This window comes from Poecilia reticulata, chromosome 17 (assembly GCF_904066995.2).
Source record: "Poecilia reticulata chromosome 17, P_reticulata-male-v2, whole genome shotgun sequence".
NCBI lineage: Eukaryota > Metazoa > Chordata > Actinopteri > Cyprinodontiformes > Poeciliidae > Poecilia > Poecilia reticulata.
The window spans coordinates 12,650,692-12,663,431 of record NC_088846.1 but is presented as its reverse complement, the minus strand read 5'-3'; the positions used below and the strand labels follow the sequence as shown (position 1 = coordinate 12,663,431).

Sequence of the window (12,740 nt, the reverse complement as noted above, 5' to 3'; positions counted from 1 at the left end):
TGATTGTTTCTGTATCAGTCATGAAGTTTTGCTGGATCAATAGTTATCAAATGCAAGCTGATATTATTTTCAAATTTTATCCTCTGTACTAACAGTAATATGTAAATGTGAGCTGAATATGAGACAGAAGAGCAATTCAAACGCACTACAGTAACTCAAAGCACTATTTTTAGAGAGGCAAGCCCATTTGTTCACCTTTTTTAACTTGCTACTGGAAAGCAAGGAAATGAATTTAATTTGCCCTAGGTCAAACTCATTCTTGTTCACTGAAATGGCTTTTTACTGGGACTTAAAGTACCCATGCCACCGCAGTTATTTCCACCTGATCTTTTCCTTTTAAGACAATCCATGATTAAAAGGTAGGCTGTGAAAATTGTTTTTAAAAAAAGAAGAAGAAAAACAAGGGGAAAATCTTGTCTTAACCCCAGATTTCACTGAGAGGTTGTCAACTCTGCAATGATTTATTTACAGATCAAGACAGAGACAGTAGTAGGCCGATGTCTGCAACCGTTGTCAATGGACAAAATCACTAAGTTTTAGCTACTCGATCAAAAACCCATAATTTCTTTGGGAATTCTTTTGTTTTGCACCCGCAGAGCAATAAATGAACCATGATACATTTTAATGACAAAATGTGATCTCATTTTTGTAGAAAAGAACAAATCATTGATCCAAAAATTGGTTGTTTTGTTTGCCTTCATGTAAGAGAAATATCTACAATTTTCAAACTTTTTGGGTCAATTTTTTTTTAATCGCAGAAAATGCCTTTGGTTTATTACATAGACTATACTCAGAAACACTTGCTGTATTTAGATAAGTTTAACTCTGAGAAACTCTAATTTTGAGTCAAATGTTCTTTGATTACTTTAAAAATTAAATTATTGGCTTCTTCAAAAAAAGAAGAGTAATACTTTGTATTGTACCTAACACTTTCCTTAACAAGATAAAGGTAAATAGAAAATTAAAGTGTGCATCTGCATCAGCTTCGTTTACTGTCTACAATCAAGGACCCTACAGAATTCTTCCAAGGGCAGCAAATGTCCCCCGTGCCACATGCTGGATGAAGAGTTTATGGTTATTAGTAGCGGATGACTAACTCTTATCACAATTATGTTTTTCATTTTAACAGTCAAAGCATTATAAATGATCGTGTAGAAGTACCTCTATAGTTATGATACCATAAGAATTACTACTGACTTGAAACATATCTACAAATAGAGATGGGGATTTGCTGAAGGCTATTTTAAACTAAAATCTATATCTTCTTGACTCTTTATATGTGTTCTCTTGCCACTTGTCTCAGTGTTTGTTGCTGATTCAGCTCTTAGTCTGATTTTTAAAAAAACTCAGAAACGTGTTAGACAATACTGTGGGAGAGAATCTCCCATTTTAGGTCTTTCTCCGTCCTTTCACTAGTCCTAAACGTAGACTCCGTCACGTTACCTCGCCAGCTATGCTTATTCATCCGACTAATAAGAGGCTACAGTGACAGCATCATGTGCATTTTGGGTGTGTGTGTTGGGAGGAGGTGACGCATGGCATTTTAGGGGAAGACGCGGAGTGGTCCTGACGGGGTGGGCGTCGGGGGTTGCCATAGACTTGCACCTCCTGCCGCCAGTATTTCCCTCGGTACGGCAGAGCGGCAAGGGAGCGGTGCGCGCGTTGCGGTAGCGGCAAGGGAGCGGTGCAGCAGGGGCTTTTCCTCGTCCTCCTCCTCCTCCTGCCCACGCATGAATGAGTGGATGAAACACACACTTACACATACACGCGCGCGCGAGCACTATCCGCAACAGAGCTAACTAACAGCACCCGGAAAGGAAACAGCAGCCCGCACGATGTTACTAGCTCATAATTGTACCATTCTTCAAAATGCCATCTAAAAAAATATTTAAAAGGAAAAAAAATAAAAAATTTTTGGTCCCAACAATGAATGAAAACAAAACGTACTATTCAATAAAATATTCAGTCAAAAGTCTCCAACCATTAAAAACGCGTTAGGAGCTGCTATGTTTTCTAAATGACCATTCTGCAAAGAGCCTCCTGTGCTCGGACAACACTTTTTCCAGGCAGCTGACAGTCAGCACTGTCGGGGACTACCGCTGCAGTTAAACCGTGAGCAGGTAACACTTCAGTAACGCACGGTCTTTTTCACTCGCTTCCTTCCTTACCTCCCACACACAGCAGGGACATCTCTGAAAGCGGCGTGAGCGTCCCCGGCTGTCCTTTACTTAGTGCTCCGCGGTTTGTTTAGTCAGTCCTCTTTATAGAGTCTTGGCCACAGGAAAAACTCAAAGCGACAGAAACCCGTTACCCTGACCGGTAACGGCAGTAACAAACTGACACCATCTCAGAGAGACTCGTCTGTCCTTCTGCGGGACTGTTGCTCCTTTGAAGACCGGACAGGACAGACAGGAGTAGATTCCTCGCCCCCCCTCTGCTTCCTCCTCTGCATTGCCTCAGCGCTCCGCCGCTGCTCCTCCTGCGCGCACAGCCATCTTGTTTCAGCAGCATCCACCGGGCTCCGGCGCGAGGACAACTCCCCCGTGCCTCACCGCCCTGACGTCACGGTTGATGAGGAGCAGGCGGAGAGGGGGTTCGCTCCTCCAGAGGGCTGCAGGGATGCACGGAGGACGGGATGGGACTGTATAACATCATCGTGATGGGAGGGCGATGCAGTCTGCACTGTAAAACCTGGCGGGTTGATTCAGCTTAAAAGATGAACGGTCAACCTTTCTGTCAAAAATCAATGGTGTGTCAGTTCACCATTACTACTATCTAGCTCTAAGTTCACTTCACGGTAAAACTCAACTGATTTACAGTGATGTGTAAAATGATATTAACCCTTAACAGGTTCCTTTTACGCTAACATTTCTGATCATCAAAAAAATCTAAGATGCTCAGGCTAAATACATGTAGTCTTTAAATGATGATCTCCCACCTTAATAGGATAAAAGTTATCAAAAACGTTATGTGAGAAAGTAACTGCAGGCACAAATTACCTGAAAATATTTTTGTTCAGTTTCACTGGCCACACCCAGACCTGTTAGATATGAATGTTAAAATAGAAAAAGTGTTACATAATCGTAAGAAATTTAAGAACAGTCAAGAAACAATATCAGGATGGAAGGAGCTTGTCATTTTTAAAACTCCAGTGAACCACAGTGACTAGAACCACTATTATCGATAGATGGAGAAAACATGGAACATGAGTGGCTGGCTTATTAAAATTATTCCAAGAGAACATTGATGACTCATGAATGAGCTCATAAAACCCAGAAATACATCAAAAGTACTACAGGCATCAGTTGCTTGATGTGCATGAGTCAACAAAAAGAAAGAGATTAGGCAAAAATGTAATCAGCAGGAAGTTTCCAAGGCCACAAGCAAACAAAAAAAAAACACTTGTCTAATATTTGCCCAGGATCATCTTGAGAATCCCAAATTATGGGAAAAATATTCTGTGGAAAGAATAAACAAAAGTGGAACTTTTTGAAAAGTGTACAACTGATTGCATCTCCTGTAAATTAGCACAGCATTCAAGAAAAGGAATATCATACTGACTGTCAAATATGGTGGGACTGTGGTGACTTTGATTCTTCAGCTAAATGAATCCTAAATCCACCCAAGTGGAAACAGAAAACCAAAAACAAACTCTGCTGACTGATTTTTAATTATGTTGAATTAGTGAAAATCAAGAAACAAACTCTGAAAATCCCAGAATGTTATTTAAAATCAAACAGAAATGAATTGAAACATGGTGTGGAGGGCAACTTGGTCTTAGACTGAAGGGACTGAAACATAGACAAATCAAACATTTTATTCCACTCGCCAGACTGACCTCTAAGGTCCACATTAGATGAATTACTAGTATTGTTAAAACTATTTATTAAAATTTTTTCTCAACAAATCTATTATTAGCTTTCAGACTGAAAGAAAAGAAAATGTTGAAAGAACAGACAAGTAAAATACAGTTTTACAGTGCAGAATATGGTGACAAAATATACTCATTCACACTTTTCAAACATTTCCTTTTCATTCACAAAAGTTTGGGGTATGTGTAGGAGAACCGGATCACAACTGTCTGTACTTGTTTTGCTCACTGTTCAAGCCCATTTTCGTCTCATTTAGTTTCTAACATGGAAACTCTGCTACCCAACATTACATGAAAATTTGTAACCTGATTGCACTTTGAAAATCTTGAACTGCATGTCAAAGATTCACAATTTGTGAATGATTTTTGGGGCTGCACGGTGGCACTATTGCCTTGTTTTGAGACTGTCCGAGGGTCACTTCCATTGGGAATAACTTCCAAAAATATGGTTGATTTTATTAACTGGTTTCTCTAAAATTGTCCTCAGATATGAGTCTGCATGGTTATATTTCCTTGGAGTCTGTCCACGGTGTATCCCACTCAATGGCCACTAGAGAGTGGCACCAGCTGTTTGTGACCTTACAAGCAAATGCAGGATGATGGATGGTTGAATTACTTTTACTCTTGTTTAACTGTTTTGTATCAAAATCCTTTTCAGTGATCTACCTTTGTTCCTTTTACTGAAGCAGATATTTTGGTGTTAAAGAACTCAATGGGAAAGCAATTACAATAGAAAGAAAAAGTAAAATCCCAGAGTCAGGAAAAGCTTGTCTGGTCTGGGAAATCCTTTGACTCAGCACATAGGGAACTTCTTTGTGTCTGTGTTACCAAAAAGAGAGTTTCTGACTTAACACTGAGATGTGTTACTGAGGAATATTAGCCATCATGCTGAAATCCAACTGGATCTCAGTCTGCCAAACAATAATAGAGAAAGATGGTGCAAATGAAAATAAAATGGCAAATCCTCTATTGTTTTGAACTGCATACAAACGCTGAATTGGGACAGACACTGAGAACATCTCAGACATGAAACATTTATTAATAAAGCCATGAAATCTTGACATCAAAAAACAACTTTGACACCAAGTGTTATATGTAGAAAAACACCCAGAAATGATTAAACTGCAATATTTAAACTCACACAAGTTTGTGAAAAATTAGGACATCTCATTATTATTCCATTATTTCTAAAGAAATGTTCACATATGTGTCTAATTTTATTCATGTTTGAAAGGACATTACATTAAAGCTCAAAAAGAGTTTGGCACTGTAAAAATGGAAAAGAAGGAAAGAGTCAGTGGATTAACCTCAATCAGTATAAGTAGATAGAAAACATCCATCCGTCCGTCCGTCCGTCCGTCCGTCCGTCCGTCCGTCCGTCCGTCCGTCCGTCCGTCCGTCCGTCCGTCCGTCCGTCCGTCCGTCCATCCATCCATCCATCCATCCATCCATCCATCCATCCATCCATCCATCCATCCATCCATCCATCCATCCATCCATCCATCCATCCATCCATCCATCCATCCATCCATCCATCCATCCATCCATCCATCCATTTTCTTTACACCCTTGTCCCTCAGTGGGGTCGGGAGGGTTGCTGGTGCCTATCTTCAGCTAACATTCCGGGCGAGAGGCGGGGTCACCCTGGACAGGTTGCCAGTCTGTCGCAGAGATAGAAAACATATTCAGCTATATCATCCCAATTACATGTTTTCCTGATGTCGTTTAACCTATAGATGGAAAGTTTTGGGTCATTGCCATGTTTCATATTGACATGTTTCTCAAACACCTTCAAAAACAAAATTATGGTGGTGGTGATGGTTAACTGACCAGGCCATGTTATAGAAAAGTCTCCCGAAAATTTGACAATTCCAAGATAAAATAGATTTTTAGTTGTTTCACTGAAATTCTATAAAACATAATTCTATATTTTATGTCAACCATGTCCAAATAAATCGACTTTGGTCTCAATTGTCAAAAAAAATGAAGGTCACTGAGTACTCTCAGGTCATCTTTATCATCTCAACGAAGATTTAACTAAATATCCATGGACTATTTAGTTAAATCTACATCATGGATTAACCTGCAATCCAAACATCATGTTTTCATGGACTGATACATTTACCGCTCAGTACAGTGGAGAACTGTTAGAAATTTCTTTGTACAAATGCACAAAATAACGCAGCGATTCAGTTGATTTTAGTGTCAATCCGTAAACCATTTCACCCGGTGGCCAAAAGGTGTAAGTGCAACCACATTTCTGTGAATTGTCAAAGAAATCCCATAGCTAGCTTAAATATACTTTAATAATATATAGACCTTAGTTTCGAGAAACATAAAGCTTTTCATATTGCATCCAATGATTTTTTAAAAATGCATTTTGGCTTTACAGGTTTAGGTTTTAATTATGATTCATCGTCTGCCTAGTCATCAGTAAATATATTTTAGAAAGGATCAAAGTTATTTTTCCAATTTTACTGGAAAAAATGTTTTTGGAAGCGTGTTTAATCAGTGTTAAAAATATTAAAAAATATTTACTGAATTAGGAGTTGTGATTCAGACAATAAATTGCAGTACCTGAAATAATCGCCAGGGGGAATAAAAGGCCAGCATGAGCGTGTGGACCACTGCAATTACGGAAAGCGATGAAGTTTGTTGTTTACGCCTACAGCAGGTTGAAGATGGCCGCTGGAGACAACAGCGGCAGGCTTCCTTGCCTTAGTTTCTCCGGCCCGGGCCCTTTGGGAAATAGCCAGCCCAGCAACAGCGTTTTCTCAATGCCAGCATCCAACGGGGGAGCGGTCGGTGCAGCCGGGGGAGCACAAGGAACTGCGAGGCGACCTAACCCGCAGCTGGGGCCTGGCGGGGCAGACGGCAGCGGCGTTTCGAGCGGAGCTCCGCCGACTGCGCAGAACCCTCTGCAGCCGCCCGCTGCGGCAGGTGCTGCTTCTGCGGCAGCGGGAGCCATGGCCTCCCCGGCGTCCAATATGATAAGCAGCGCAGCGTCGAATGCCTCCCCGGCCACCGCACCGAGCGCCACCCCAGCTGCAGCGTCCGTGTTGGTGTACAGAGAGCCGGTGTACAACTGGCAGGCGACAAAGAGCACAGTCAAGGAGAGGTTTGCGTTTCTCTTCAACAACGAGGTGCTGAGTGACGTTCATTTCTTGGTTGGCAAAGGCATGGGTGTTCAGAGAATACCAGCTCACAGGTAAGAGGATTTGCTTCAGCAAGAAACAAACGGCCTGGAAAGACCGAGCTGACCCCTCCTCCTGTTGTTGTTGCTGCTGTGGCGTGTCAGGTTTGTCCTGGCAGTGGGCAGCGCAGTGTTCGATGCTATGTTCAACGGTGGCATGGCGACCACTTCCACGGAAATCGAACTCCCTGATGTGGAACCAGCTGCTTTTTTGGCCCTGCTAAAGTAAGAACGTTTTTTTTATTATTATTATTTAAATCTATGTTTTACTGCCAATTGCAACAATGTCTTCTGTTTCAGGTTCCTGTATTCTGATGAAGTCCAGATCGGGCCTGAGACTGTGATGACTACTTTGTATACAGCCAAAAAGTATGCGGTTCCTGCCCTGGAGGCTCACTGTGTGGAGTTCCTGAAGAAAAACCTCAGAGCAGACAATGCTTTCATGCTCCTTACACAGGTCGGCTTCCTTACCTAAAGAGTCAGAATCTGCAGCTCCAGAGGAGTAATATTTGTTGAAAACCTTAGTTTGAGTGTGGATTTAAAACTCCTTGCATCAAAAACTTTAACGATGCTCTTTCAGAAATAATACAGACGTGACAGAAAAGTGTTAAGTTTGCTAAGCACTCTATTTCAACTAATTTAAATTATAGGAATTTTGTTTTCATAACAAATGAAAGTAGTGATTTTCAACTTGATGGAAAATGACTGGAACTGTCACAGGGATCACTCACTGATCCTTGTGACAGTTTTAAGCATAAAAGCATCAAATTTGGTTGAAGGGTTTTCAAACTCTGAATGAGAAAATAGATTTTTAGACTTTATTGCCCTCAACTTTCATTCATCTGTTCATTGTCCATTATCTGTCTGTTGGTCTATTAATGTATTTTTGTCCATTTGTTTTAGTCCCTTTGTCCAGCTAACCATGTATCCGTTTATCCATCCATAAATGACAATTTGATAGTGAACTTCTGTATTTACAATTCAAAATTTGCTGAGAAATTTGAAGAATTTGACTATGAGTTTGGGAATAGTATTAAGTTCTTTAATATGCATTTGTCAAAATAAGTACCCAAGTTAAAACGTACAGATAAAACGGAGCGCTTGTAGGCCTCATTTATGTTTTGGCAATTATATGTTTGGTATGCTTAACACAAATGTGTAGAATACAAATTTTCTTTTGTACATTTTTATTGCTTAAAAATAAAGAGTAAACTCGGGAGCATTCACTACGCTGATGTTACCTGAAAATCAGATGATGTTTTAAAAGTCTGATGATGCATCACGTTGTTTTAGGCTCGTTTGTTTGATGAGCCACAACTTGCCAGTCTGTGTTTGGAGAACATCGACAAGAACACCGGAGATGCTCTTGCCGCCGAGGGGTTCACGGACATAGATCTGGGTAAAGACTCACTGTAAATTTTGACGTCATTTCTCCATGTTGCATTTAGTTGTTAGTGTTGTTTTATAAACGTCACGTTTGTCTCCTTCAGATACTTTGGTGGCGGTGTTGGAGAGGGACACTTTAGGAGTGAGAGAGGTGCGTTTGTTTGGCGCTGCCGTTCGCTGGGCTGAGGCGGAGGCTCGCAGGCAGCAGCTGCAGCCCACTCCCGAGAACATGCGCAAAGTCCTGGGGAAATCCCTCACGCTCATCCGCTTCCCTCTCATGACCATAGAGGAGTTTGCAGCAGGTTAAGAAGGGCACAGTTGAACACCCATTAACCGCATCCGTTTTACTTTCAGATCGCTGCTCTGACGTTGAAGTCTGTTTTTGGTTCGTGTCGTTATCCCCCAGGTCCTGCCCAGTCTAATATTCTAACCGACAGAGAGGTGGTGAGTCTCTTCCTCCACTTCACAGTGAACCCAAAGCCTCGTGTAGATTTCATCGACCGTCCTCGCTGCTGCCTCCGCGGGAAGGAGTGCAGCATCACCCGTTTTGGCCAGGTGGAGAGCCGCTGGGGCTACAGCGGGACGAGCGACCGCATAAGGTGTGTTGAGATCAGGCCTTACGTTACCTTACGTTGTGAAAAGGACTTTATCTAACGGATTGCCAGTGCTGTGGGCTGGTTGAGACAAATGTCTTACTTATAAACCAATAACAATAAAACATTTCAGCATGAAATGCGATCATTTAGTTTTGCATTTTTGAAGCTCAGATATTGTTGGTGTCTGAATATATTTATCTAAAACGTTAAGATTTAAGAAGCTATTTTTTAATTATGTCCACCTCACTTTGTTTTACAGGTTTTCTGTTAACAGAAGGATTTTTGTGGTTGGATTTGGACTTTATGGCTCCATACATGGACCTACAGACTACCAAGTCAACATACAGGTACCGGCCCAGTATTTACAGTGTCTTTTAAAAATATTCATGCCTCTTGGCTTGAGATTTGTTCATTTTGTCACATTAAAACTACAAATCTGTATATATATTTTTGAACTACAACACCTGGAAGCACATAATTGTTGGGTGAGGGAAAAATGATACAAGAATCCCCCCCCCCAAAAAAAAAATTCCCTGGTTACCTTTCAATAAAATCGAGTGCAACAGATTGCCTTCAAAAATTCACATCATTTGTAAATGGTCAACCTGCGTGTAATTTAGTCTTTGAGTAAACAAAGCTGTTCTGTGAATACCGTGGAGGTTTTTGATGATTTTGGAGAACAAATATAATAAAAACCAAGGATCTGTAAAATAACTGGTGCTCTAGTGGAGGTACAACTTCCAGGAGGACAATAGCCCTAAAACATAAATTGGTTTAGCTCAGAGCCTGTTATTGTTAGAATGACCTAGTCAAAGTAAAGTCCTCCAATTGAGAATTTATAGAACTTAAATTGACTAAACAAATGTTGCTGTTCAGATATGCTTCATCCAGTCTGACTGATTGAGCTATTTTGGAATGATGAACACATTTCAGTCCGTGTACTCTGACAGTGTAAAAGTGTTGGTCTGTCGCATAAAATGCCCCCAGATACCTAGAGTTTTGTAACAAAATGCGAAAAGGTTTATGTGATATAAATAATTTGATAAGGCACTGTACTTGTATGAGGCAAATCTTTCCATATTTTTAGTGGTCTTATGCGATCTTGGGTATTTGTGCTCCGTTGTAGATAATCCACACAGACAGCAACACAGTGCTGGGGCAGAATGACACAGGCTTCAGCTGTGACGGGTCAGCAAACACCTTCAGAGTCATGTTCAAAGAACCAGTCGAGATTCTACCCAACGTCAACTACACTGCCTGTGCCACACTGAAGGTCAGCAAGAAGAGAGACGGAGAGAAATGATGAATATGGGAAAGAACCCACAGATTTGGGAGAGTTTACTCATCTTGCTCTGTGTGTGTCTGACAGGGTCCAGACTCTCATTACGGGACCAAGGGAATGCGAAAGGTAACACACGAGTCGTCCTCCACCGGCACAAAGACCTGTTTCACCTTCTGCTACGCGGCGGGCAACAACAACGGCACTTCAGTAGAAGACGGACAGATCCCAGAGGTCATCTTCTACACATAGTCACCTCAGACGTCCCAGCGATCTTCCATCAAATGTGACAACCCGACACCAGCGCAAGGCCACACCTCAGCAGCCATACTGGGGACTAATCTGTCAGACTTCGGTCTGTTCCCTCCTCACAGGGCGACTGCTAGCTGCACGGGAGGACAAATGGCTGGTAGACCACGTGGGGTTGTTACGCGAGGCGAAGTCAGTCATCTGACGCGCTGCCACCTCCCTTAGTGCTCTAGATTTACAAACCAGCTCCGAGAAGGATTGAGAGATGTTAGGGAGGGGGTCTCTCAGATTATTCACAGTATCTTTGTCACTGCTTCGGGTTGACAGCATTAAGCTTGACACTGAATTTTTTCTTAAGCTGTAGGATTCTCCTCCTTCTGCTCCATCGCTTTAGCGCAAAGGAGACTCAACTGTACGAATGTACAGTTTATCAGATTTGCCAAGATAAAAGTCCTTGTAGCGTTTTGTACAGAGTCGACTCTGCATCAACTGTAACTTCCACACACTGATGGACCTCATAGGCTTTCATGAAAACTTGTCAAATTTGAACCAAACTTCGTAATAATGTCAAGAGTATGACTAAGGTGAGCGTTTTTCTGTTTTTTACTTAACAGTACAATCTGTGATATCTTGTGTCTTTGCTTGGTAGTTGCCTATACCCGGTATACATTGCACTTCTCGGCCTTGCCTTCGTTTATTTTTGTTGCTCTATGGATGCACACTAACTCTTCTTCAGATTTTTTTTAAGCTTTATTTTAAAAGTTGTGGGTGGAAGAGATTTCTTTTTTCTCTTGGTGCTGAAGTTGATGGGTTGTATATTAAAGTGGCATTTATTAACATTATATATGTAACTTGAAATAAATGGCAATTAAATGAGGAAAAAACGATGTGTAGCTTTTTTATATAACAGCTTATTGAAATGGGACGGGATTAAATATTAGCATGTACAATCAGTTGGATAGAAATACCAAAATTAGAGAATGAGTCAGAACTTGCATTATTTTTTAACTTAAAATCAGCTTTTTTTTTTTTAGTTTATCCCACAAACTGTTTTGTGACTAAAGTTTACTCCCCAAAAACATTGGTTTTGTTAGTAAGCATGTCTATCTCACTTGGGGAGGATTTCCCATTAGGAAGATCTATTTGTGTCTAAACTTTAACTTCCTGGCTGATGCCTTTTTAGATGTTGCTTTAACATTTCTTCACTATGCCATCTATTTTTTTATTTTATTTCTTTAGCAAATCAACCTTGCTACATTTTGTAGTTCACAGTTCACAGGTTTTCTGCCTTGTTCCTTCAAATCTGATGACGGTCATTAAGATCAAACAAAAAAATATGGTCTGTATACTAAGGTTTTTATCTCTAATTACGGACTCCAACTTGGCTTTTAATTTTGAAGTTTTAGCTTCTTTCTCTGAGTGGTGGTCAAGGATTTGTTTCACTACGAATAAGTAAATTCCTTTCCCACATTGAACCAGCATCAATATGCTTTTGCTATCAACATGCCCATTTTGCACCAACAATGTTTATATTTTGCATACAGTCTCTGCAACCTTGACCTTGGTATTTTTGCAATTGCGCCCAGGGACAATTGAAGCTTGAAGCTGTTCAATATTATCGAACAAGAGTAAATTCTCCATCAAAATCAACGCTTTGTATTGACTTGAAAACGCAATACTCTAAAAGTGCTATGATAATAATGTGATTGAGTTGGACTTCACTCACATGGCTTTTCCTTTACCAATATAAAGAATATTTTGCTGTTAATGTCATAGAATGTAGCTTAAAAAACCCCAACCTAAACTAACATTTTAAAGCGTATGAATCATAGTTTCATGAGCTTGATGCTGTCCTGCGTTATTACCGAGAGCCTGAAATCCAGAGACCAAATAGCTTTGTACTATAATCATGATCCAATTGGAGTGTAACTGAATTTGAATGTCTTTCTAATTGGTCTGATTTGATTGTGCAGTATATTCCTGTATAGAAATTGGATCTGTTTGTCTTCAGATGACAGTTGTAAATTGTGACTATATAAATAACTAAACTGAAAGCAGCTGGCATTTTCTGTCAGACATGTGAGGGATGGGAGGATCTGTTACACAGCATCTGTGATGGGGAGAATTTTTTTTTTCTTTTTGTCATTTTTGTTAGATCCGATTTAT

The 12,740-nt window shown here is 40.6% G+C and overlaps 2 protein-coding genes across 2 annotated transcripts in view; one reads left to right on the top strand and one right to left on the bottom strand.

The window, feature by feature from the left end:
* The window catches only part of LOC103479452 (protein unc-13 homolog A), a 43,125-nt gene extending 40,118 nt beyond the window's left edge, over positions 1-3,007 (bottom strand). The window contains exon 1 of the mRNA XM_008433872.3: positions 2,169-3,007. Coding sequence (XP_008432094.1) covers positions 2,169-2,190 — 22 coding nt within the window. The 5' untranslated portion in view covers positions 2,191-3,007. The remainder of the gene's footprint in view (positions 1-2,168) is intronic.
* Positions 3,008-6,516: 3,509 nt separating this feature from the next.
* LOC103479454 (BTB/POZ domain-containing protein 2) lies at positions 6,517-11,458 on the top strand. Its single transcript, XM_008433873.3, has 9 exons — positions 6,517-7,079; positions 7,170-7,289; positions 7,365-7,521; positions 8,358-8,463; positions 8,555-8,752; positions 8,857-9,049; positions 9,306-9,393; positions 10,173-10,319; positions 10,416-11,458. The coding sequence occupies exons 1-9, from the start codon at positions 6,517-6,519 to the stop codon at positions 10,575-10,577; spliced, it is 1,734 nt and encodes a 577-aa protein (XP_008432095.1). The 3' UTR covers positions 10,578-11,458.
* Positions 11,459-12,740: the final 1,282 nt, after the last annotated feature.